Consider the following 24,402-nt stretch of genomic DNA (forward strand, 5'->3'; position numbering starts at 1 on the left):
AAGTGTTAGTCTATATGTTTACTTCAATCTTCTCACATTACTTAGTATAAGGACTGTAGTTAGAAAATCTGTGTGAAAATAGAGAGTATATCCGGTGAGGAATTGAGTGGATTCTCTAAGGCATGTTACTACATTCAAAATGTTGTTTTAATTGATTAAATGCGAGCTAGTGAGTGGTTACTGCGATTCAATATAAGCTTGTGGGTAAGGAGAGCTAAAATCTATGGGAATGGTGATTTTTAACATGTCATGTTTCATTGGAAATCCCTGAGGCAATTGTTGGAAGGTTTAGGTTGTGTTTTGTTTTCTTTGTTTTGCTCGGGGACTAGCAAAAGCTAAGTGTGGGGGAATTTGATAGGAGCATATTTATGCGACTTTGTCAGCCTATTTCCTTGCATTTACTTAGTTAGTTTATATTTATTAGAGTGTTTTAAGCTTTTTCGTGTGTTTGTAGGTTCAAATGGCAAAAGTGGCAAGAAAAGGCAATTTGGAGCATTTTAGAGCAGGTTTGGGCTTGGAATGGATAGCACATGCATGGAGCGAGGTGGATAGATGTTGTTGAAGGTCAAAAGAGGCTAGGAATGTGCTAAAGAGTTGAAGAAATTAATTCAAGACATAGAAGCTAAGGAATCAGCTAAAAAGAAGGAATATTATCCAAAACCTTATCTTATCTTATCCTAATCCTATTGTACCTAAATTCCAGCTGTAAGGGGGAGTTATTTTTATATTAGGACATCTAAAAACCTGATTTCTAGAAGGCCTTACCTTTTCCTGAAAGGGTGCCGCATACCTTATCCCTTGTCCTTGTTGGTTTATGTTGTGCAATCCTTTTCCAACGCAACCTTTGGAGTGCCAAATGCTTCTCCAAAACTACCTTGTGTCATGTGCCCTCAACCTATAAATACACCACAATGCCACACCATTCAGATCACCACACACAAGAGCCTGAAAATCAGAAAAACACACTTATGCCGCAGCTTGGCAAGTAAGGAGAAGAAGAAGCTTGGAGTCGTGCATGCCATGCAAGACCTTTGGATTGCTGGAGCGTTTCTAGGTGTATTCTATCCTTAGTTTTAGTTCAATGTTTATTTTAATTTGGTTTTCAATTATGATGAACATGTGGAACTAATTTCGTTTTAGCTAGAGGTGAATTCAAAGCCATGAACATATATGTGATATGAATTGATTATATTCAGTTATTGTTTCATAAATCGTGAATGCAATTTACTTAACTGTTTGATTGATAACTTATTCTTGTGTGTTGATTAAGGGGGCCCACTTAGTTTGCATGCATGAATTTGATGCTAAAATATAAGGGAGTTTCACCTAATAGTTATGAACTTATATTTACAAGTAGTGGAGGTTGCTAGTCATGATCGTGTTAAGTAAATTCCTGGTAGGAATATCATGCAGTTCATAGTTGCTAATGTCATGTCAATGCTTATGATTTTCACAGAACTTAATGATCTTTGATATGTATCTCTATTATGCAGTTCATATAGGGAACTTGATAAGAATAATTTGGTTGCGTCGCTGATTCCAATTCAATGAATTTAGGAAAATTGGAGAGTTAATTTGTGCAGTTCACGGTTAACTTGGGGCATTGTCATTCATGGTTCATAGGAAGAATAACTGGAAATTGATTTGTATGCATATGTGTCATGTGTGGAGAATGACCCTCTAGCTAGCCTTTCACCCCTCTCATTCACCTCAATTTAGTATCAATTACTTTGTTTTCTACAAGTTACTTAGTTTTAGTTTTAAATTTCATCCAAACCATTAGTATTTTGAGTCAAGTTAAGTCTAGAATTCGTCCAAATCACCCTTTAGTTCCTATTTTGAGTCAATTTGTTTGTTTGTGCTGTTTTGAGTTAGTTTGGTCAGTTTTGAGTCATTAGAGTCTAGTTTTGTGTTTTTAAATCTAGTTTGTGTTGATTAGCATCCCTTCTAATCTCTGGCCTAGAACAATCCCTACTTACGTATACTACAATTGTCTAAAAAGGGTTTAATTTGTGTGTTAGTTTCTATCACATCAGCTTTGCTTGCCATGTCGTAAATAAGTTACATTTTAAATATTGCATTGTTACACTTGTGAATTGTATTATGTGATGTTGCGGAGACTCACGTATGCTTCAGGTGATTATTATGTGATTGAATAAGTTGTATTGCATTGGTATGCACACGTTTATTTAGAGCTTATCATGGCTGCACCCTGGTATTAGTGCTCCCGTCTAGGGCTAGGGCCAGCCTTCACGTGATTGTTCACCTCCCGCACCACACGCTAACCTTGGATCCAAGCCTGGTGCCAATCTGTCGTACAAACCATAATAGGTGGTTCCAACTCGTAGTTGACCTACGATTTATCTCACAGCTTTCACGTGATCGTAGCACTTGAGCGTACATATTTATACCCAGTCTATCGTACAAGTCACACTAGGTGACTCCGACTCATGTGCTAGCCTAGATTGATGAGCTACATGTCCAGTCGTATAGGTCACGTTCGGTGACTCTGACTGGCATACTATTTTATATTGGTTTCACACCTTGCTTACATTTATTATTGCTGAGATATTATGACATGGCATACTTTAGTTTTCGCTGCTCTTGTGCATTGGTTTTTATACCTACGTTGTATTATTTTCTGGAAACCATACTAGTTTTACGGCAAAGAGTTATAACGCTTTCAAAAGGTTTTTATTAAAACTTTATTTTTTAGGCCCACTCACCCTTGTTTTTTGCCCCTCCAGGTGTTAGTAGCAGAGTTTTTGTACCAACAAGGATTATTGGCAAATCTTGTGTAGGTGATTATCATTGATGGTATAATTCTCACCTTATTTTATTGTACTGTACTTATGTTCTGTCATCACATGTGAAATGGGTTCATACTTGCTCATCACGCCTTCTTGTATTTAGGCACTTTTAGATTTAAATTTATTCACATCTTCCACATCCATACAATTTATGGCTTCGTCACCTTCCGGGTGTCAGCCAACATAGCTCGATTTGGAGTCCTAGTGGACATCCCGGGTCCGGGTGTGTCATTATTACCTCACAATAGGCTAGCAATAATGTAATTCAATTTATCTATTTTAAACATGTTCAAAACATCTTAAGAGGCATGTAATGCCGATTATAAAAAAGATCATACACACACAGATAATAATATGATTAAATTAGTTGTCAAATGATTATTTTTTTTAACAAACGATATTATCTACACTAAGGAAGAGGGGTAGGCTTAGCCTCACAATGGCCGACAATAATGTGATTCAATCAGTTGTTTATTAAATATTATTTTCTCCATTTTAAACACGTTCAAAACATCTTAAGAGTCGTGCAATGCCGGCTATAAAAAAAATCTTTCACACGCGGATACTAATGTGATTAAATTCGCTGTCAAATGATTTTTTTTATTTTTTTATTTCTTTTTTTTACCAAACGATATTATCTACACTAAGGGGAAGGATGGGCTTAGCCTCACAATGGGCTAATAATAATGTGATTCAATCAGTTGTTTATTAAATATTATTTTCTCTATTTTTAAACACGTTCAAAACATCTTAAAAAGCGTGTAAAGTCTGTTATAAAAAAGGTTTTTCGCTGGGTAATAATGTGATTAAAATACATTAAATTGGTTGTCAAATGATTGTTTTTTTTTTTTTTTTAACAAACGATATTATCTACATTAAGGGAAAGAGGATGGATTTAGCCTCACAATAGGCTAGCAATAATGTGATTTAATCAATTATTTATTAAATATTATTTTCTCTATTTTTAAACACGTTCAGAACATCTTAAGAGTCGCGTAATGTCTTTTATAAAAAATGTCTTTCGCACGCAGATAATAATGTGATTAAATTAGTTGTCAAATAATTGTTTTTGTTTAACAAACGATATTTTCTACACTAAGGGGGAGGGGGTGAGCTTAACCTCACAATGAGCTAACAATAATGTTATTCATTTAATTGTTTATTAAATATTATTTTCTCTATTTTTAAACACGTTCAAAACATCTTAGGAGGCGTGTAATGCTGGTTATAAAAAAATGTCATTCGCACACGGATAATAATGTGATTAAATTAGTTGTCAAATGATTTATTTTTTTTTTAACAAACAATATTATCTACACTAAAAGGGAGGGGGTAGGTTTAGCCTCACAATGGAATAATGTAATTCAATCAATTGTTTATTAAATACTATTTTCTCTATTCTTAATGTAAATTCTATAAATACCGATTTGATTATGTGAATTCTGCTGCTTTAACTAATTTACAAGGGTTTTCTTCTAGCATGATCTAAGATTATTCATTTATGTCAAATATTTGACTCTTCTTTTGTCAATTTATGCATATAAATACATTTAAAACGTGCATGTCACACGTAACACGCCATAATTCAAAAAATGTCTTATGCACGTTATGGTAAAGGATCCTCCCCGAATCCTTTTCTTGGGGATCCTAAGCATTTCATGATCGTGACCATTCATCGTATATCGTGTGGTAAAAAATCGTTAAGTACTATTTATATTTAATTTTAAATTTTGAAATGATTTCTGACCGTATAATGTACGATGAACGGTCACAATCACAGAATTCCTATAATTCCCAGGAAAAAGATCCCACGAGGATCCTTTTCCCCATATTATTTACCTCACAACATGAGATGGTCAGAATTTCACTTAACAAATAAATTACTATAAAAAAATAAGTGTGGTACAAGGTAAACTTCCAAGAGGGTACTTTTACACCCACAACATGACATGGTCAGAATCTCACTTAACAAATAAATTACTATAAAAAAATAACTGTGGTACAAGGTAAACTTCCAAGAGGGAACTTTTACACCCATCCAATGCAATGGAACTTTCAGTGTGAGTAAATTCAACAACATGAATATGATGAGCTATGGTGAAAACAAAAAATGTTGTATAATCGGAGGGACGAAAGATCTGGCTTAACCTTGTCAAGAAACTCCTCGAATCATCTGACCACAATGCGCTCTCTATTTCTTTCGATTTACCTCCAACTGTTGTCATACCTGTCACTGAATTCTAGACCTTCTCATCCACATCAGAAGATTCTGATAATAAGCCACCGTTCTTTTGGGATTTGCTGCCTGGAAGACGCTCCTTGCCTCCTGGCTTGGACGAGGCATTGCCGTACCATATCATTCCCAATATTGCGATGAACATACCTATGACTACTTGATGATTGAGACCCTCTTTCCCGAATAATATGAATCCTAAGATCAAGACCAGGATTGTCTTCATATGGCCAAGGACTTGAAACGACACAGCAGTAAATCTACCAATGCAGATGAACTGGCTGAGGTTGGTTCCAACCGCAATGGTGCAAGACAGGACAATCAATGACTGCACAAAACAAATAGCTGCTGAAATCATTAACCGCAGTGACAAAGTCATTTCAGCTGTAAGCAAAATGCAGGTAGTCATATGTCATAATAACCGCTTCAAACTCCACCCATTTTTATTTGTCTGAAAAGACCTATCATATAATGGTCTAACTAAAGTTTGCTTAAAATCCAAGACTATTTGTGTCAATCAGGCCCTATTGAGGGAAAAAAACAAATACCAGAAAAAAGAGTCACCTGTATATTATAAAGATTATCATAAAGAAGAAACTGTGGAGTACATGAAACATGAAAATTAATTGACTATACTTGAGAAGTGATAACTTTTTATTCAATTTCATTGGGAGAAAAAGAACAAATCATCAATAAGATCAACAGAGAAATGAGAGATGCCGCAAATCTTGCACAGTTATTGCACACGAAAAACGTATTTTGAAACTTGTTTGGAAGTTCTTTCAAAATGACTTTGCAAGCGTTTTTGTGAAAATGTTTTTACAACCAATTCTTAGCAAAACTCTTAAGGGAATCCTGGAAAAGCACTTCAGTACTTTTGGAACTCAAAAACAATTTCTTTAAAAGCACTTTCTACCATTATAAAAGCACATCCAAAGGAGTCCTATGTGTGTACTATTGTTGGCTTGAAGTAGTATAGAGTTTTGTGCACTCATATTGGCACCTTTTCAGGTTGATACAATACAGAGAGAGGAAATATGGTTTCTTTTCCTGATAAATAAATTTTCCAAAACTAATTGATTTGGCACCATAAATCTCTTACGGAATTTGCCAAGAAAAATTTTAAGGCTCACCAGATTAGGAGCTGCCCACATTTAAAAATATCATGACGTTACTAACACAACCACACGATTAGAGCCTGACACCACAATTGAAACAACAATCAACATAATACATTGGAGAAACCAAGGATCTAATAAATATTGTGCAAACTTGTCATGGAATACAAAGAAATAAATCTAATAACTACTTTGAATGGTTAACTATGATATTGAATATAATGAACATGCTGCGAGATGCAGTCACAAGAGAAGATGTGGGCCTAACATTCAGAGCACATGCAACTGAGCATGAATAATGAAGAATATTATTCATACAAAGGGTACTGAAACATTAAGTAATTGGGCCCCACTATGATAAATTTGTATCTATCAATAATAAGATTATCATATATAACTTACCTGTGGATATCAAATGATAGTCGTATGCGTAAACTGTTTTATTTGTCAACCAGTAGTCCAAGAAGGGGCCTAATATCAGCAAAGATGCAGCCTGTACCGGTGCAGTATGTCCCAATAAGTTGAAAGACCCAAGAGAATACTTCCGTTGAAGAGAGTGTACATACTGCACAAACTCAGATAGTGAACAATGTTGCAAGGCAAGGGACAAACAGAATAAAAATGGCTAAAGTGGGGCTTGGAGTTGACCAAAATTAGTCAATCCACATCTAAGAACACATCCTATACACAAACTGATCTGGACACTCAACATCGCACAGCCCCAACCCATTTAGAAATAATATGGCTATTGATTAAGGTTAGCCGGTTAAACAACTTGAAGATTTCTTAAGTGGATGCATTTTAAAAATAATAGATGGAAACATCAATTGAGTTGAAACTTCATATGTCGAGCCTCAAGAGACCAGGACTCGCTTAACGACCATAACCCATTCCATTGTGGTCCTACTGTATCTATATAAGATCACGAGTTTCAGTTAAGAGGTACTTACATGCTGTTGAAGGGCAGTGCTCCAAACTGCTACTAAAGCAGCTATAAAGCCCTTGGCATTGACACTGACATCAGTAACAGTACAAACTGCAACACCCAGGAGAACCAATGTTATGCTCAGCTTTGTGCCCCTTGAGTAACGCACATTGTCCAAGACAACTTCAAGAAAACATGATACTGGGATCATAGTCAGCTTTGCGATCTGACAATAATGTTTGAAAACAAAACCATGTTAATTTTTCAAATCTATATCACGAAAAAGAAAAATATGTAGTATTCACTAGTTTACCAACACTAACCTGATAGAATCCCACAGAGTTCCACATTAAACTCACATTCATTCCGACTATGGAGAAATTCGCAAATAAAACAAATTTCAATAGATCAGGTAACGGTAGTTGAGAGGGCTGGATATATCCCAGCCATTTAAGAACAACGGTCAGTAAGGTTGTTGTGGCAAAATGCAGACCCGTTAATGTTGTTGCTGCATTATGTAGAGAAAAATGTCAAGATCGATGAAAATCTTCTGCTACAGTTTCCCAAAATAAAATCTTCTATTTCTTTTAAAGCAGCAGTGTGTTAGATTACATATGCAGAGCCATTCAAGGCCCTAATGTGTCACCTGACCCTTCTCACATTTTGCCAATTTTTTGTTCATTCGTACTGTATCTTAATTTATTTGATTTTATATTAGAGCTGACCCTTCTGAGCCCTCACCCTTGGACTCTCTTTTCTTACACTTGATCCATGTGTGCCACTTAATGCCTCAATTTTTACTTAATTTATCCTCCTATCTAAGCCAGCTTCTTAAAATCTTTCCCTGTTCGTTATCCCTATCTCATTATTGTGTCAAATTGCCATTACTTTTTATTTCACATTCTCATTCGGATTCTGATTTTGGAATGGTAACAGATGAGATATCAAAATTGCAGTAATTATAATGATTGCATTGCATATATAGATGAGTTTATTGTTTTGGCACCTTAAATTTCAGTATCACTGTTTACTATTTAAAGTTGGTTTCCTTAGGAACAATCTTGGCTCCACCATTGTAAGATTATGAACCATCCACACTACTAGACGGTTGCCATGTCGATGACATGTTAAGAATATGTCATGCACACTACTCAGGTAGTATCACTCAAATAATATTATATTTATGATATATTTATATCCGGACACGCTTGTAGACTTGTAATTTCTCCTTAAGGAAGAGAAATATGGCCAAAATACAATTTAGAGGACTTTATTCTAATTGCGGACTGGACCTTAGGTGCACAAAAGTCAAGCTCCTCATCGAGAATTATTTAGCAGAAGAGAATAGTTCTTTCTGCACCCACCGCGTGGTTGTGTGATTCTTCTTTGAGAAATTTTGGGCTACCTTGCAACTAGACTAGAACGAAACTTAATAAAACTGGTTTGATGGCAATTAGGGTCCTACCGACTTATTTGCATAATTCTTCCCTTCTCATAACTCCCCACTTCTTAGAGAATGGTTAAATCTAATAAGAAACGTACATTCAAAAGAAGCAATTCCAATCTTATCATCACCACCATCAATCCATCTTGTTTAGCATGCCAAAATGTTTCACCATCATCCCCACGTTTCGACTCTTGCTACCAACAAGAACAAGGGGCCTAGAGACTAGAACAAATCTGAGGAAGATCATTACAGGGTTAAAGCCTACAATTCTACAGTGAATTGGAAAATCTATGCATTTTCGTTTTCCTTTTCTGCACCACCTTTCAGTTATAACTATTAGAACCTAAATCATTAAGTTTATAACTATTAGAACCTAAATCATTAAGTAGAATTAACATTTCAAAGAAAAATATGTGTCCTCTTTAGTCAACTTTATGCAATGATTTTCAGGACCATCTTTAAGTCATAGAGGTTTTGTTTATATCCAAGATCAAATAGATCCTTCTCCACACACCAATCATAAGCTATGTCAATAAACTCCCCCAATCCTGTGATCTATATTCATCGAGTAGAGTATGGCTTCGAGGTTAGTTACACTCCCTCCGTCTTTAAATTTAATTGGCGGAAAAGGAGGAGCAATAACAATTTGAAAACTAAAAAAGGTAATTTTCCAAAAAGCAAAGTGAGAAAATTTACCAACTCACGAGAGGCAAACCGAAACCCGAAAGCCAAGAATAAACATTTTCATAACGACTTCAAAAAACATAGCAATATATAAAAGAAAAAAGAAGCGTCCTTTACGACATTTCAATGTGATTCTAAGAACTAAAACACTCAGAAATTTGATAGATGTTAATAAAAAATAGGCATCAAACTGATTACTGATTTTATAGGGGAATGCAACCGAAGAAAGTCAGCGAACAAAACAGGACAACAGAAACTTACCGAAACTGAAACCGTGTGTAGCCATCAACGATTTATTGACAATGATTATACCAACAGATGTGACGACATTGAACAACCATGACGCGGCATCAAGAGAAGCCTTCCGATCAGCTTTGCCTGCTGAAGCCATTTTTAACCTACAGCTCCTACTTGATCACCAGATTCTTCACTGCTTACTTAGCCTTCATAAATCAATCCGCCCGCCCGAATCGTTATCTGTGCAGTATTAGGGCATCATATTACACACCATGAATACTAAAATCAGCAATTTTCAAATTAACCACAGAAAAAGCAATTAAATTTCCAAATTGATCCCAGATTTGAATTTCTACACAAAAGAACCATGAATTCAATACAATAATATAACCCAGAACACAAATGAGAAAACAATTTCCAAATCTGAACCGCCATTGCTACAATCCCAAACAGATCCACGAAAAAATGAGAGGGAAACAAAATATGATAAAATAAAATTTGGATTTCAAACTGCATAACAGATAACAGAAAATGTAAGTCAAATCCAAAGCAGCAGCCAGCACCCCAATTAAACAAAAACTCCAATGCTTCAGTTTCCCGGGAAAACAATGGAAAACGAAAAGCGAGTGGGAAGCTGAAAGTGGGAACCTGAGAAACGAAGACGAAGAAGAAGAGGATTTAGAGAAGGCCTCGGGATTTGCGCACGTAATAAAAGGAGGAGGAGGAGTTTGAGAGAAGAACAACGCCCCGAATTCGATGGCGTTTGCGGAATTGAACAACGCCGTCCTCGTCGCCATTAAAGACAGAGATGGAGACGTAGAATGTGAGAAAGTGAATCAACCCTCTCTCTCTCTCTAGGTTTTATTTTATTGTAATTAAGATTCATCTTAATTAGGTTTGGATTTGGAGAAAGGTGCTTCATTTTGTGCTCATCGTACAAGAGAAGGGACAAGGGAAGGGAGCAGGAGAGAGGGTATATCTTTATGGATCTTTTACAAGCTACGAGAATGGTAAGGAATGTATTCAATTTTAAATTTGAGCAAAATTATACTAATGTATGTCCACACGTAAAGTGCATGTGAAGTGTTTTATTTTTATTTTTTTGTATAAAAGGAATGAAAAAAATTGAAGAAGAAAGGAAGAGAGGAAGAGAGTGCGAGAGAACCTATGAGTAGGAAGAGAGAATAAGAGGTTTTTATTTTTTTATTTTTTACAATTAAAGATGTTAAAATCACTTATATGCAATGCTTAAACAAAAAATAGAAAAAAATTTGTTTTGTGAAATTACATTACTGCTCTTAACTTTTTTTTTTTTTTTGTGACAGAATACTAAATAGTCTTTTCACTCTCTTTTGGTTGACAAAGAGGGTATGTAGTTTAGATGATTAATATAACCGTTGTCTAACGGTCATATATAATTTATGTAATATATGTATTTAATACAATCATTATCTAACCATCTTGATGGTGATTACATTAAATCCATATGTATTGTCGTCATTTTCGTAATTTTGATGTCATTGATTTACAAAGGTTTTATGTAAATCTTTAGTGAAATCCCTCATAATCTTAGTGGGAGATTTTGTCAAAGGCATACTTTTTTTTTTATTGAATGGAAAATGATAGCTTTATTGATAAATCTGATCGAGAGTACAAATCTTGGTTGAGTACATCCCTATTGACGTCTAGATGTTCCTCAAACCAAACTGTTGAATCACGATTATATAAACGTGACCTCTTGACTTGGCGAGGCAACGAGCCACACCATTACAACTTCTCGAGGATATACGATATTGTACCCATAAACATCAACTCCTAGATATCAGTGGCAATAAAGTCGAGACTAGATAGATCCATACTACTACCATTACAGGCAGCCATAGTTTCCATAGAATCAGTCTTCACTACAATTTGATCTCATCCAAGAGACTTCGCAAGGTGCAAGTCTGCCCTAATAGCAAGAAGTTCCCCTTGCTTGACCGAAGCAATACCTTGAAACCTCCACACCCCCGCCACCTTGAAACTTATTCCTTCCCCGCTATTACCATTCAGTACCTCCAACTCCCTCATTCACTTGTACAGCACCATCAAACATCCTTTGAACCACCTCCAAAGGTTCGGAAAATTGCGCCTCCCATACCACACCATTTTGTTCCGTCTAAATGGCCCAAATCACCATCAGTACTGCATCAAAATTCACCCTTTTGTCCTCCCAAATTCAGAACAGTCATTCCCTTAATGACTCATTAGAATTCACCATCGTCACCAAGCCTAATTGTGCAACGAACCATACCGCACGGGATAAACTACAATCCCGCAGTACATGTTGCGTTGTTTCTCGAGCAACATCACATCTTGGACACATTCCCTTAATGACTCATTAGAATTCACCATCATCACCAAGCCTAATTGTGCAACAAACCATACCGCACGAGATAAACTACAAACCTGCAGTACATGTTGCGTTGTTTCTCGAGCAACATCACATCTTGGACACGAAACCTCGAGCCTCACTCCCTTGGTTATAAGGTTGGCTCTTGTCGAAAAAGCATCAGTGCAAATGCTCCACCCACACACTTCAACTTTTGGCGACACGCGCCTTAAAAAATTCTTGCTATAGACCAAAATATGCACCCCCATCGTCAGAAGAAGAAGAAGACTTTAAAGTCGAAGAAGCACAAATTGTTCTTGCCACCTTATAAGCACTCTTGCCAGAAGATCCCAAAAAAAAAAAAAAAACCATTTTTTTTTCATAATGCCACATCAACTTATCAGGTGACCTTCGAATGCTATGTGGAATCAAACAAATGTAACGAACTTCTTCCTTTGCAAATAGCTGTTGCAACAGCTCAAATCTCCAAAGCATGTCCTCTAATACGATCAAGTCTTTCACCTTAGCTCTCCAAGTGAAAAAGGAGCCTGTGTAATAATCTTGAAAATAATGGTCTCGGTAACCATCTATCCTTCTATGCCTGAACGTCTTCGCCATTGCCAATAGCCCATCTTAAGCCCTACTCCAACACACATTGTGCCTTCAAAATACTCTTCCATACATAGGGAAGCAGTAGGATGTGCAACGACATTCCAAAAAACGTCATTATGAAAGTATTTTGCCCTCAACACTCGAGCCACTAGAGACAGTGTGTGATGGACAAACCTTTATCCTTGCTTTGCAAGGAGGGTTAAGTTAAAGGCGTAGAGATCTCAAAAGCCCAACCTGCCCTCGTGGTTAGGAGGACACATTTTCTAGCAAGACATACAATGATTTTTTAGTACTTGACGACACTATTCCACCAAAACCTTGCCATTAATTGTTGAAGTTCTTCGCAAAAGGATTTAGGGAGCAAGAAACTTTGCATGGCATAATGCAACACTACTTTTATGAAAATTAATCATTTGGCCAGAGGCTTGAGAATATACATCCAGTACATGTTAAACAACACCACAGTCCTCAATAGTAGCACTAGACCTGACAATTTATTACACGACCCGTTAACACGACACGTAAACGACACGAAAATAACGGGTTTCGGGTCAACACGATAACTAATCGGGTCATTATCGGGTCACACGATAATAACCCGTTAATAATGGGTCCTTAACAGGTTTACACGAAAGTGACACGCGAGTAACCTGTTTCGACATGATAAGAATAATGTTATTTTGATGATTTTAATTTTTTAAACTACTAAAAAAAACTTACTATAAAATGCAATAGATATAATGAATATGTATATATTGTTTATTAATTATTATTCTATTATTATTTTATATAAATTTTAAAATTTAAGTTTTATTTATTTATTTATTTTTATAATATATTATAGGCAAAGAGTGAGATTAAAAATCATAAAACACATTAAAAATAAAAATATCAAGTAATTTAAAAATACCAAAAACATAAAAAAAAATTATAATAATTAATTTCCCGCCTAATATTTCAAGAGTTTCATCCATTTCCCACCTAATGTTTGAGAAATTTTGCAACCTATATCCATCCATTTCCCGCCTAATGTTTAACCCAAAGAAAAAAAGTAACCAGCTTTTTTTTTTTTTTAATCTCTTATAACATTTTAACTTGAATAAAAATAAAATACGTAATAAAAAAACATAAATGTAATTTTATTATTAAATATCATCACATACTAATTGAAACATAGTCTAATTAACACTTAAAATATATAAATAATTAATATATTTATTCCAAGTCATCAAAACGATAAGATTCACTAACGCTTAAAGTTTATTTATACTTTCATTAAGTATAACATCAATGCGTATCCCATCAAAATGATGAAAGTATGAATAAACTCTTAAGTGTTAGTGAATTTATCGTTTTGACAGGATAAGTATCCTACAAAACTAATTTCAACAATCCAACCGTCAAACTTGTTTATACATGCTTCGAGATCGCATACTCCAAAAATTGCAAAAAACAAACATTCAGAGATGAAGTAATGAGACAAAACTTTTCAATGGTTGTAAACGAAAAATCAAGATTTAACGGTTATTTTAACTCCGATTTTGATGACTTTTTACAGCTACACTCCTTGACCTTATATGAATATAATGAATGAATTCGATCTTCAATTTAAAATATTTACACTAGTGTATACCACAAATCTTATGTTATACTTAATGAAAGTATAAATAAACTCTTAAGTGTTAGTTAATGTATCGTTTTGATGGGATACGCATCCTATGAAACTAATTTCAATGATCCAACTGTCAAATTTGTTTATACATGATTCGAGATGACATACACCAAAAATTGCAAAAAAAAAACATTCAGAGATCAAGTAACGGAACAAAACTTTTCGACGGTTATAAACGAAAAATCACGATTTAACGGTTATTATAACTCCGATTTTGATGATATTTGACAGGTACACTCCTTGACCTTATATAAATACAATGAATGAATTCGATCTTCAATTTAAAATATTTACACTAGTGGATACCACAAAATCTTTATGTTATACTTGATGAAAGTATAAATAAACTCTTAAGTGTTAGTGAATCTATTGTTTTGATGGGATACACATCTTAGAAATTAATTTCAACGATCCAACCGTCAAACTTGTTTATATATGCTTCAAGATTGCATACGCCAAAAATTGCAAAAAACAAACATTCAGAGATCAAGTAATAAGACAAAACTTTTTGACGGTTATAAACAAAAAATCATGATTTAACGGTTATTTTAACTCCGATTTTGATGATTTTTTACAACTATACTCCTTGAACCTAAACAAATACAATGAATGGATTCGATCTTCAATTTAAAATATTTATACTAGTGGATACCACAAAATCTTATGTTATACTTGATGAAAGTATAAATAAACTCTTAAGTGTTAGTGAATCTATCGTTTTGATGTGATATGCATCCTACGAAACTAATTTCAATGATCCAACCGTCAAACTTGTTTATATATGCTTCGAGATCGCATACGCCAAAAATTGCAAAAAACAAACATTCAGAGATCAAGTAATGAGTCAAAACTTTTCGATGGTTATAAACGAAAAATCACGATTTAACAGTTATTTTAACTCCGATTTTGATGATTTTTTATAGCTACACTCCTTGACCCTAAAGAAATACAATGAATGAATTCGATCTTTAATTTAAAATATTTACACTAGTGGATACCATAAAATCTTATGTTATACTTGATGAAAGTATAAATAAACTCTTAAGTGTTAGTGAATCTATCGTTTTGATCTGATATGCATCCTACGAAACTAATTTCAACGATCCAACCGTCAAACTTGTTTATATATGCTTCGAGATCACATACGCCAAAAATTGCAAAAAACAAACATTCAGAAATCAAGTAATGAGACAAAACTTTTCGATGGTTATAAACGAAAAATCACGATTTAACGGTTATTGTAACTCCGATTTTGATGATTTTTTACAGCTACACTCATTGACCCTAAATGAATACAATGAATGAATTCGATCTTCAATTTAAAATATTTACACTAGTGGATACCACAAAATCTTATGTTATATTTGATGAAAGTATAAATAAACTCTTAAGTGTCAGTGAATCTATCGTTTTGATGGGATACGCATCCTACGAAACTAATTTCAACGATCCAACCGTCAAACTTGTTTATATATGCTTCGAGATCGCATACGCCAAAAATTGCAAAAAAAAAAAAAACATTCAGAGATCAAGTAACGAGACAAAACTTTTCGACGGTTTTAACTTATAAACGAAAAATTACGATTTAACGGTTATTTTAACTCCGATTTTGATGATTTTTACAGCTACACTCATTGACCCTATATGAATACAATGAATGAATTCGATCTTCAATTTAAAATATTTACACTAGTGGATACCATAAAATCTTATGTTATACTTGATGAAAGTATAAATAAGTGTGGATTTTAAAAAATCTCATGAACAATGTTATTTATTTGAGTGAAAAATTAATAATAATAAGTGTGAAAAATGTAATAACATGTAATGAAAAACTTTACAACGTTCATTAAGGGGCCAACTCCGAAATTTAGTATGTATATACTAATTTAGTATTATGTTTTACATTTTTTTGGGTCAAATTATGTTTTTCTTTTCATTTTTATTGATTTAAAATATAATTTTCTTAACGGGTAACGGGTCGGGTCATATTACCTGATAATATTAACGGGTTGATTTCGGGTCGGGTCATATTACCTGTTTACTTTAACAGGTATTACACGACACGACCCGTTAAGCTATCGGGTATGACACGAAAACGACACGAACACGAGAAACACGACACGAATGCCAGGTCTAAGTAGCACGACCGAAAAAGAAACTATCATCCGCATACAAGAGATGGTGGAGACTTGGTGCCGAATCTGCAATTTGAATCCTATGAAGAACCCTTTTCCCATTCGTTCGAAGAAATTAGAGTAGATAACCCTTCACAAAAAGAAGGAAGAGATAGGGTGAAAGAGTATCACCCTACCTTAATCCTTGCGATGGAACAAATACCCTTTCACCTCCCCATTAACCTGAAAAGAGTATGCCACGGAAGACACGCAAACCACAACAAGTTTAAACTAAGCATCAGCAAAACCCATTCGAGTCATCATAGCTTCCAAAAAACTCATTTCAACTCGATCATAAGCTTTACTCAAATCCAATTTGAACACAAAGAAACCTTCATTTCCACTTCTCTTACTATGGAGTAAATGTCCAACCACGATTGCCAACAAAGAATTATCGGAGATTAAGCCCCCGGGTCCAAACGCACTTTGAAACAGAGAAATCAATGAAGATAATATTGGCTTTAACCGATTTGCCAACACCTTAGCACATATCTTATATAGGACGTTGCACAAGCTACTTGGACGTAACTGAGACATGTCTTGAGGCTCCTTAACCTTCGGTATCAAAACCACATGCGTATAACAAACCTTTTTCAGTAGCTTACCTGTCTCAAAAAACAACTGAACAGATCTCACTACATCACCACCAACAATGTGCCAAAACTTTTGATAGAACAAAGATGACATCCTATTAGGCTCTGGTGAATTGGAAGAATCCATTTGAAACAACACACCCTTGACTTCCTCTTTTGTAACCAGACCCAATAAACATACATTAGGGAGCACACCTTGTGAAGTAAAAATATTCTTAAAGTACTGTAAAACAGCTGATTCAATACCTTGCCACCATCCCCATCTCGTAGGCCTATGATAAAGTTGTTTCTGTTTCTATTTGACGCTCTCCTATGAAACCACTCTGAATTTCGGTCCCCTTCCTTCAACTACATAGCTCGTGATCTTTGTCTCAAATAGGTTTCTTCCTAAGTGAGTAAGCAATCCCACATTTCCATTAGATCCTTCATCTACAAAATAATCTCTCCATGTAGAGTGATATGAGCATATTTAGGCAACTTAGCTAGCTTATTCTTGTGCATTTGTGTTATTATTTCTTAGTTAATGTAGTATTTCAACTCATTTTCGTGTGTTTGTAGGTCCAAAGGGTTAAAGTACCAAGAAAGTGCACTTTGGTGCATTTTGGAGCAGTTTTGGGCACTAAGTGGATAGCTTGTATATGGGTCAACATGGATGGACGAATTTGGAGGTCAAAAGGCTAGAAATCTGATAAGAAGATGAAGAAATTAAACTCAAGACAAAGTGGATAAGGAATTAGCTTAAAAGAGGAAACATTATCCAAAACCTTATCCAACATTATCCTATCCTAACCTAATCTTGTTCCACCTTAATCCTAGCTGCAAGTGGACCTAAAAACATGATTTCTAGAAGCCTTATCTAACCCTAAAAGGGTGCTGCACCCTTCCCCCTTTTATCTCTTCTAGAAAACCCAAAATCAGCCACAAAACACCTAGTTTCTAGAAGGCCCAATGTTGGACGAATTTCCTAAACCTTTTTCCTTTTGGATTTTGATTTAAAGGGCCTCATTCCTTGTGGATTTCGGTTACACAAATCCTTTTATGAAACTAATTGGGCCAAACCCTCTCCTAAGTGGATTTAACTCACTTGTGCCGAACCCTAGGGCCCTAATCCAATAAATCTGCTAAGTGTAACCCTATCTAATTAACCCTAGGACTATATAAACATATTTTCAGCCACAATTTCGGAACACCCCCTTATGCTATTCAGAAACTTGTTGCCGCAACCCTTAGCCTCCATTCTTCATCCTTCATCCACTCCCTACACTTCTATACACAACCTGCCACACTCTACCACCATAATCAGGCCATTATTCATCATCCTAAACAAGAACACACCATTCAAAACCCCTACACCACCACCCACAACTTGTGCCGCAGCAAGGAAAAGGAAGGGAAGCCCAGCCGTGCATGTTATTCGACTTGGAATTGCTAGAACGTTTTAGGTGTAATCTTTCTTGTGTTTTTCAATGTTTAATTTCAAGAATCTTTGCTTTGCGAGTATGAGGAACTAATCCCCTTTTGGCTAGGGGGAAATTCGAAACCATGGCTATATTTGCAATATGATTTGATTACTTCCAGTTGTGATTTCATGAATTGAGAATCCAATTTACTTATCTATTTGAATTAAAACTTGTTTGTGTATGTGGGTTGAGAGTGCACACTTAATTTGCATGCATAAATCTGATGCTAGGGTATAAGGAAACTTCACCAAATCGTTGGGAACTTATATTCATAAGTAGTAAAGATTGTTAGTCACAATCATGTTAAGTAGATTCTTGGCATAAGTATCATGCGCTTTCATAGATATGAATGCCTCGTCAAGACTTATGATTTTCATAGAATTTAATGATCTTTGATTGTTTCTCTATTATGCGCTTTCATGTAGAGAACTTTTGAGGAATAATTTGATTGCAATGCGCTAATTCCATTCAATTCAATGACTTAAGGAAAATCTGAAGGTTAATTTAAGCGTACCTAATTAACTTGGGGTGTTGAGGTTAATGATTCATTGAATAAGCAACTGGAGATTGTTTTGTATGCAAGTCTGACATGTGTGGAGAAAGACCTCCTAGCTAGCCTACCATCCACTTAATTCTACCAATTTCGTGCAAATCTGCCTAGTTAAATTTCTTGCTTTGTTTGTTTTATTTTCGTCCAAAACCAAATCCCCATTTATTCTAAAGTGTCTAACTAGTTAGAATATGTTTTAGATTGTGTTTTCAAGAGTTTTGAGTCAAGTTAGAACCAAATTTCGTCCAATTTTGTGTTTAGAGTCAAATCTGCCCAGTTTGTGTTTTTTAGGCAGTTTTGAGTGTTTTCAACTCATTGTGAGTCTTGTGAACTTGTTTTGAGTCTTTTGAGTTGAGTTAAGTGTTTAAAAGCTTTGTTTTATTTATTTGAGTTAGTTTAAAGTGTTTAGCAATCCCTCCTAATCCCCGGTTTAAGAATGATCCCTACTTACTTATATGCTACAATTGTCAAAAGAGGGTTACTTTGTGCGTTAAGTTAATTTTTGCATCATAGAGCTATTCAAAGAGAACCCCCAACTTATCCCTTACGACTCCAAACTCTTTCTTTGTATTACCAAAAGTGCTCCATTGCCAATCAAGTAGTGCTAGACTAGTTCCTTTGATTTTGGAACATACCTAGAAGAATTTCACCCCCCAACCTCACGACTCTATCTTTCCTTTACCACATCATCACACCCCTCTCTATGCAACCACATTTCCTTGAAACAAAAACATTTAGTCCTCCTACGTACCACCGAATTCATTGTACGAATCTCAACCAATATTGTTAGATGGTCTGACTTAGATGGGTTCAAATAAACCATGCAAGGGCAAGGGAATAAGTCTCCCCAACCTTGCGTGGTAAAGCCTCTATCCAAACGACATTTCACACCATTTTCACTATTTTTCCCCCAAGTGATGGAGTTGAGATCCACCAAATTGCATGAATTCATCGCCTCCCTAAATATAGCCATACGTCTCTCCCCATGCATCGTGGTCGTTGAAAATATCTAACATGAATTTTAGGAAAATGGCAGAAAACAAATTGAGCCTTTGGATCTATAGAAGAACCTCCTCCACAAACCTTCAGTTCCTTAGCATCAAGCTAGAGTATGCTAATAACGTGTGTGTAAGTCTATCTGACTGAGCAATTAAAGGGCAAAGAATAAGGGGTGTGGCGGCAAAAGAGAGATGATGTAATTCTAAGGTGTGTTTGATCTCAACCCATTATGCCTTTATTTATAATAGTAGGAAGGTAAATTATTTATCTCAATAGAATTACAACTCTAATAGGATAATATTTAAAGATAAGATATGGTAGAATTCATAAGAATTTTCTAGAATTTATATGATCATATTCCTAAATAATTAGGACAACAACATGATCAATCACAAAGCAATATTATTTGATTAATGTACATTTTTTAGACATCATGATTATTGTGTTGAGTTTTTTTTTTATACATCGATATATTACACTAAGAGGGTGAGTGAAAAAATTGGTTGCAAATTCTTCAATTTTGAAATTCGAATTAAGACCTCTTGTTAGAATTTTATATTATAATATGTATTAGATATTATTATATTTAATTTCAAAATTGAATGAAAAAATATATGCTAGTTGAGGCGCAAAGTGCATATAATTAGGTTTCTTAAGAGTATCTACAAAGTATATGTCAAAATGTCCAAATCAACATTAATATTCAAAAAAGGCAGCAACAATGCTTTCCAACTGAGAAGTCAAATCTGATGTGGTGTGACATGTAATGACAGTTTTCCCTCTTATTGTCAAATTTGACAATACCTTCAACTAATTTTTAATTTATTATTAAAATACTTTTTACCAATTTTTTATTGTTTTAAAACATTTAAAATAATTAATTGTTGATGACGATGAAGAGTCAGTCTCAGTCGATGACGATGAATCGGAACTACAAAGCATGGCCTTAGCTGATGCCTCAATTTGGCACCCAAAAGTCGTTGCTGTCGAATCTTAGCCTCGTTGGTTTCGCCTTGTGTGTTGACTCCGGCTGTACTACCCATGCCCATGTTCTCATCTTCGAGGGAGGTATTGGGAGATAAGGTGTATTGATGGGCATTGTCAATGAAAGGGTTGATTCGGCTTTGGTCACCTAAAAATGATGACAAGGAGGGTGGTGGCGGATTGAGTGAGAGCGATGTGGAGGTGGAGATAAGGTTAGACCATGATTTGAGTCGAGAGATGGTTTAGCATATGGGTGTTGGAAAATGGATGTGAAGAGGTGTTTTTTTGGTGGGGGGGGGGGTGTTGGTGAAGGTCAATGAAGAGGTGTTGGAAAATAAATTTTAAAATACAAAATAAAAACTATGAAAGGAAAATAATATAAAAATAATAGTTTAATTTGAAATATCGGATGGAGAGAAAAATTTTAAAAATGTCAAAATTTGTCATGTTTAAATTTAGTGTTTAAAATTTGACATCTCCTTTATATATGATCTAATAAAACCAAATAATGCAGCAGTATCATCATGCAAAAGACATAACTTTTGTAATGGTATATGAATTAGATGAAAAGATGGCATCAATAGTGAACAACCACTACAACCGTTCCTAGAAGTCACTTAGACTCTTTATGTCACATCCCGGTCCGGGGGGGATCACTTCCCGGGCCGAGATGTGACAATTTAGTATCAGAGCCTAACCCTGGTCGCGAGTGTGCCGACGAGGACGTCGGGCCCCTAAGAAGGCTGGATTGTGACATCCAACATCGCCCAGGGGAGTGATCCTTATATGTATATTCTCATCCCTACCTAGCACGAGGCCTTTTGGGAGCTCACTGGCTTCGGGTTCCGTAGGAACTCCGAAGTTAAGTGAGAAGAGGGCTAGAGCAATCCCATGATGGGTGACCCACTGGGAAGTTGCTCGTGAGTTCCAAAAATTAGAGTTAATTTTTGAAAGTACAACAATTTATAATCGTTAATCACAGTCATGTAAAAGTACATCAATTAGAGTTAATTTTTACTCTTGAAAAATAGGGTTTCATCCCTCTGTTTTTCTAATTCATCGTTTGTCGCCGAATCGTGTCGTAAAAGTACGGAATATGTTAGGTCCGTTAGAGTCCAAAGATTGCGGTGCTTCTACTTCGGATTATTGATTGTTGAATCCTGAGAGAGAACGCCTACCAAACTACAAACACAAGAGTAGGGGCGAAATTTTGTCTTTGGACATTGCATTTATGCAAGTCTCAATCTCCAAGTTTGTTAGTTTTTCTTACCTTCCCTTTACTTTTATATTGATTTTGTACATAAATGATGTTGCGATTTTCCTTATAATATTATCATTGGAATTCTTGTGAGTAATTCTCATATTTTCTAATATTGCTCCAACACCTCTTACTTACAAGTGAAGAATAATACTACTTGATAGTAATACTAAGTAACAGCGTGCGAGTCAATACATTTATCATTTTTTGAATTAAAAAGCCATGATTTGAAGTTGAAACCTCTTATGTGTTGAGTAGAAAAATACAGTAAATTATAGTTGGTTAGTACCGTATAACTTAGTGGGTTGATATTAGTCGCTTGAAGTATCATAATATGATTGAAGGCTCTTGTATGAAATAATGAATCTTGTGGGGATGGAATTGAAATTTTATTTAATCACTGAGAAGCCACAATTATTTGGAAGGTAGGTTTTGGATGTGTTTAGGAGATGGGTCATATGAATGTTATTTTCTTTGTTCGTTTGTGCCAATAAAAGTCACATTCCTATTCTATTCATTGTTGTTCATGTGGTGATAGAAATGGGTTTGGTGAACTTTCAACACAGTTTTCATATAAATAATATGTGCTTGGTTATGTGAAGGATACTTTTCTTTGGGTCCATTAATTTGACGCCTAATTATGTCTTTAGCTTTATGGAAGATTGGATATTTGCCTAACAAAAATGACACTTCTATTGACCCTTGGGACGTTGGACCACAAAATTGGTTTCAACTTCCTCTTATTCTTTTTACGATGTTGATTTTTTTTTCTTTTATGCGCTGATGTGACAGAACTAACCATAACTAAATATCTTATATGGTTTTGTTACCTACGTAATCAACTTGACTCAAACTCAAAGCCTCAACCAAATGGAGAAATATACCACCTAAACCAATGACTAGTTGGTATTTAGGTTGTATGAATTATTCTTTCTCGTTAGACATTTTTTTTTTTTTTTCAAAACATAACCTTTCACTCTCAAAGTGCTAGTATTAAATTTCACATGTGATTTTTTTTCTCTTCCTTCTATTTTGCCACATGTGAAAGCAATTTTCTCCTCAAAAGCTTGAACAAAATGGAATTGATGTTATGGATTAAGAGGGTAATGTGCCCATACATGAAGCAAAGTTACGAGATTTAAATTGATAGAAAATTGTACATAATAGCTTTGAATCAAATAGTAAGGACTGACACATTAATGAGTGCATGGACCAAATCAGCAATTGGTTCTTTTATAATTTACGTTTTAATCTCTTAGTGTTGGGAGACTTTTAGCTCAATGTGGACTTAGGTTTTGAGAACGTCCTCTTGTCTCCCTTGGTTTGGTTTTGGTCTAAGTCCTGGAATACCTTGAAAGAATTAGCACCTCTTAGGAAATATCCGGGTTAGATCAATAACTCGAAGATGGCATGATTAAGCAAATAATGGCTAGCTCAAGTGAGGCATGGTGTGGAAGCTAGAAGTTTATCGATTTAGCATGGGAGAGGGAGAGCTTGCATGGTTGTATGGTGTTTCAGGTTGGATAATCTGAGTTTCCTAGGGTGGTAACAAGGCTTTAAATGGCTAGGATATTCAGAGGAAAGCCATGGAAAACACTCAGGTTGCAGGGGTGATATTCCTTGAGGTTTCAATGATGTTTGCACTTAGGGAGAGACTTCCCTAGCTTGGTGTAACACAACCTTCTCACGTCTCCCCTTTTCTTCTAGACTGAGTTCTTAGATCTCCTAAATGGCTTCTAACTTACCTTTTGTAGATGAATGACTCCCTTTTAGGATTCCTAAGGAATCTCTAAATGTGGCTTGGTTTTCTCTCATTTTTCCCCTTAGTCCTTCTGCTATTTCCGTTTTGGTACAAGACAGATAGACGTTGTACGCTTCGTGAAACCTACACTGGGCTTTCTTCTCAAGGTGTTGTTTTCCCAGGACAACTTCCTTAGGCTTTACTTCTGGTAACGGGTCTTGTAGCTTTTGCGTGTTGTTCTTCTACATGTGTTGGGAAGGGAAAGTCAACTTCTCTCCTCATTAAATGCATGCTCTGCTAGGCTTTCACATGCCCTTAAGGTCTGGGGTTTGGTTTCATTCTAACTAAATTGGTTAACTTGCTAGGGAAATGAAGAAACTAAGTCTGCTCTCTCTCAAACTTACCCACGTGGATTTCAAAGGTTATGGGCTTGGATCTTTGGGCTCCCAAACAGCCTAAAGTCTTTCATAATTTTGATTCCGCATAGGCCTGATAAACTTCCGTAAACATCCACACCACAATTCACTTGGC

The 24,402-nt window shown here is 35.4% G+C and overlaps 1 protein-coding gene across 2 annotated transcripts; it reads right to left on the minus strand.

Annotated features, from left to right (window-relative positions):
• Positions 1-4,762: 4,762 nt before the first annotated feature.
• LOC103945248 (UDP-rhamnose/UDP-galactose transporter 4) lies at positions 4,763-10,324 on the minus strand. 2 transcript variants are annotated; one of them, XM_009355787.3, is made up of 6 exons: positions 10,103-10,324; positions 9,479-9,694; positions 7,410-7,594; positions 7,112-7,312; positions 6,565-6,726; positions 4,763-5,371 (listed from the first exon to the last, which is right to left on the minus strand). In XM_009355787.3, exons 2-6 carry the CDS (start codon positions 9,606-9,608, stop codon positions 5,051-5,053), a joined length of 999 nt encoding a protein of 332 aa, XP_009354062.1. In that variant the 5' UTR covers positions 9,609-9,694; positions 10,103-10,324; the 3' UTR covers positions 4,763-5,050. The 2 variants fall into 2 exon arrangements, with proteins under 2 accessions (XP_009354062.1, XP_048437846.1); XM_048581889.1 differs by having other exon boundaries at positions 5,230-5,388.
• Positions 10,325-24,402: the final 14,078 nt, after the last annotated feature.

The sequence above is a fragment of a genome, unplaced genomic scaffold, assembly GCF_019419815.1.
Source record: "Pyrus x bretschneideri cultivar Hongxiangsu unplaced genomic scaffold, Pyrus_bretschneideri_v1 Contig18, whole genome shotgun sequence".
In the NCBI taxonomy this organism is placed as follows: domain Eukaryota; kingdom Viridiplantae; phylum Streptophyta; class Magnoliopsida; order Rosales; family Rosaceae; genus Pyrus; species Pyrus x bretschneideri.

Coding starts and splice junctions, on each gene's coding strand:
- LOC103945248 (XM_009355787.3), bottom strand. CDS start 9,608: ATGGCTTCAGCAGGCAAAGCTGATCGGAAGGCTTCTCTTGATGCCGCG. Junction 7,595..9,478: donor TACACACGGTTTCAGTTTCG/GTAAGTTTCTGT, acceptor TACATAATGCAG/CAACAACATTAACGGGTCTG. Junction 5,372..6,564: donor ACTATCATTTGATATCCACA/GGTAAGTTATAT, acceptor TGTTTTGTGCAG/TCATTGATTGTCCTGTCTTG.